The sequence below is a fragment of the Eucalyptus grandis genome, chromosome 3 (genome assembly GCF_016545825.1).
Source record: "Eucalyptus grandis isolate ANBG69807.140 chromosome 3, ASM1654582v1, whole genome shotgun sequence".
Lineage (NCBI taxonomy): Eukaryota > Viridiplantae > Streptophyta > Magnoliopsida > Myrtales > Myrtaceae > Eucalyptus > Eucalyptus grandis.
The window spans coordinates 42,291,389-42,293,659 of record NC_052614.1 but is presented as its reverse complement, the minus strand read 5'-3'; the positions used below and the strand labels follow the sequence as shown (position 1 = coordinate 42,293,659).

At 43.9% G+C, this 2,271-nt stretch overlaps 1 protein-coding gene across 1 annotated transcript; it reads left to right on the top strand.

Moving 5' to 3' along the window:
• Nucleotides 1-958: 958 nt before the first annotated feature.
• LOC104437451 (protein GLUTAMINE DUMPER 5) lies at nt 959-1,840 on the top strand. Its single transcript, XM_010050391.3, has one exon. It carries the CDS (start codon nt 1,100-1,102, stop codon nt 1,664-1,666), a length of 567 nt encoding a protein of 188 aa, XP_010048693.2. The 5' UTR covers nt 959-1,099; the 3' UTR covers nt 1,667-1,840.
• The last annotated feature ends 431 nt before the right edge of the window (nt 1,841-2,271 follow it).

The following is a 2,271-nucleotide window of genomic DNA, read 5'->3' as shown; positions in this document are numbered from 1 at the left end:
CATTTTTGTTTAGACAATCATAAAGTTGGGGCTTGATCATATTTTGTTTATAAAACTTAGGGTCGTGGTGCAAGTTCGTTCCCTTATCCCTTTAAACAAATCTATATTTGGACCATCAAATCGGATCATAGCTTGCATCCTACATAAATAACAAGGCTGGTGTGATATTTCATGAGTTTGGAATTCACCTATCTAAAATGAAGTTTGTCATAAAAGAAATATTTGTTTTATATCACGACAATTTATTCAATAACATGTGTATAACGAGTTTGTTCATGCGGGCGCCTAAAAAATGGCCAATAGAGGGATTGCCATGTGCAAGATTACCTTTCACCAATGTCGGAATTAAAATTTGACATCGGGGCATAGGTCCTAGAAAATGAACAGGATCCTAAAGGCTCATAGATGCAAAAAGAACGTGTTAAGCACGAAGGACCCGTGCACCAAGCGTGACAAGCACGAAGGACACGTGCACCAAGCCTAATCTCAAGATTTTGCTCTCCGTCAATCTGTTGCTTTCTTTTAATTTCACCAAATTCTCGCTCTTGTGAATTCGATGGGCGCTCGTGCTGTCTAAATTCGGCTATGAGTCATCCTTCAGTGTAGGTCGTACGCCTTTCTAAACTATAATCATCCTCTCACCAAAAAAAAAAAAAAAACACTATAATCATCCAATCAAGAATACAAGAACCATATGCTTTTCATATTTGCAAATCCTTAGCCTACTCTATATTGAAGGAATCTTCCTATAGTGGGGCAGTATCAATTTGGCGAATTTTGGGACAAAACAATTTGGTGATGTATCCCACTTTCGAATGTGGCTAAATGACGAAATAAATCATCAACAGGAGAAAAAAGAAAAGCAGATCACAAGATCCACTTACGAAAATTCCGAAAAAACCCACTCCCTCTGCTATATATTAAGCTCCTCCGCCTGGCACCCACCATCCCCATCCAAAGCTGATTCCTCTCGCCTTTTTCTTCCTCTGCACTTTCCCTCTTGCCTTGCGGTCCAACGCAAGCAGCTCCAAATCTTCCCAATTCAAGCCACGAATCAAACCATCGAAAGAGAACCCTAGATCTTCGCAAATATAAGAAGATGGCAGCGGCGAGAGGCCACTTCAACTTAACAGCAAGAACGGTCCCCGAATCCCACCAGCAATCATCGTGGCACTCCCCCGTGCCATACCTCTTCGGCGGGCTCGCTGCAATGCTCGGCCTGGTCGCCTTCGCGCTCCTGATTCTCGCCTGCTCTTACTGGAGGTTGTCCGGCCATTTCGACACAAGGAGGAACGACACCGACTCCTCAGAGAACCAGCAGGACCTCGAGGCCGGTGCGGAGAAGGAGGCCGAGGATCGCGAGGACCAGAAGAAAGAGAAGGTTTTCGAGGAGAAGATAGTGGTGATCGTGGCCGGTCGAGAAAACACCATGTTCTTGGCCACGCCCATCTTGTCCCCTGCTAGCAGTAACTGCAGCACTAGCAGCAGCAGTAACTGTAGTACGAGGCTGTCTTGTTTTGAGGAGAGTGAGTGCGGTAGTGTTGGTGATAAGAGAGAGAAGTTGGCGGCTGGAGAGGCGGAGATGGCCAGCAAGCATGGTGAGTCTGATCGGGTGGATCACAGTGGGGACTTGGAGAACCAGGATGGCTCTGGTCAGAGCCCTTAATTGGGGAATTCGTTTCCTTTTCTTCTAGAGTGATGAGTTCGTGGGTGTGGGCAGGACTTAGCTTCGAGAAATTTTCTTTCTCTTTTTCTTTTTGGTCATTTTCTAATTTCCCATCTTTTTATGCCCCTGTTTTGGTCCGGGAAACGTAAATATGATATACGGAGGATTCGAGTACGATTCTCTCTTTTCTTGAAAGAACAATGTCGATTTCATTGGATGATTGATCACGTAAATCTACTTCTCCGAAGTGTTCTATCAAACGAAACGATGCTCGTGGTGAGCGAGACTGGTGAATTACTATCTCGGCATGATGGGTGAGGTCCGAATCTTGTCGGGTGTTCACGGCAAAGAACTCTTAGTAAACAAGGAGCAACGATGAATGCACAATGACGATGGATTGAGTTCTCATTCACCGAATAAAACCAAACTTCCTAAGTTACTGTACCAAGGGAATAGGGTTAAGGACAACTTGGCAGCTCATTGATCTAAGGGACCAATGTGAGTACATATTTTTCAGAAAAAAAGGATTTAGAGTGAATTTTGTCACTAATAAGAATCTAAAGTAACCATTTAATTTTAAATAAAGGTCTAAAGAGACCATTTGG

Coding starts and splice junctions, on each gene's coding strand:
- LOC104437451 (XM_010050391.3), top strand. CDS start 1,100: ATGGCAGCGGCGAGAGGCCACTTCAACTTAACAGCAAGAACGGTCCCC.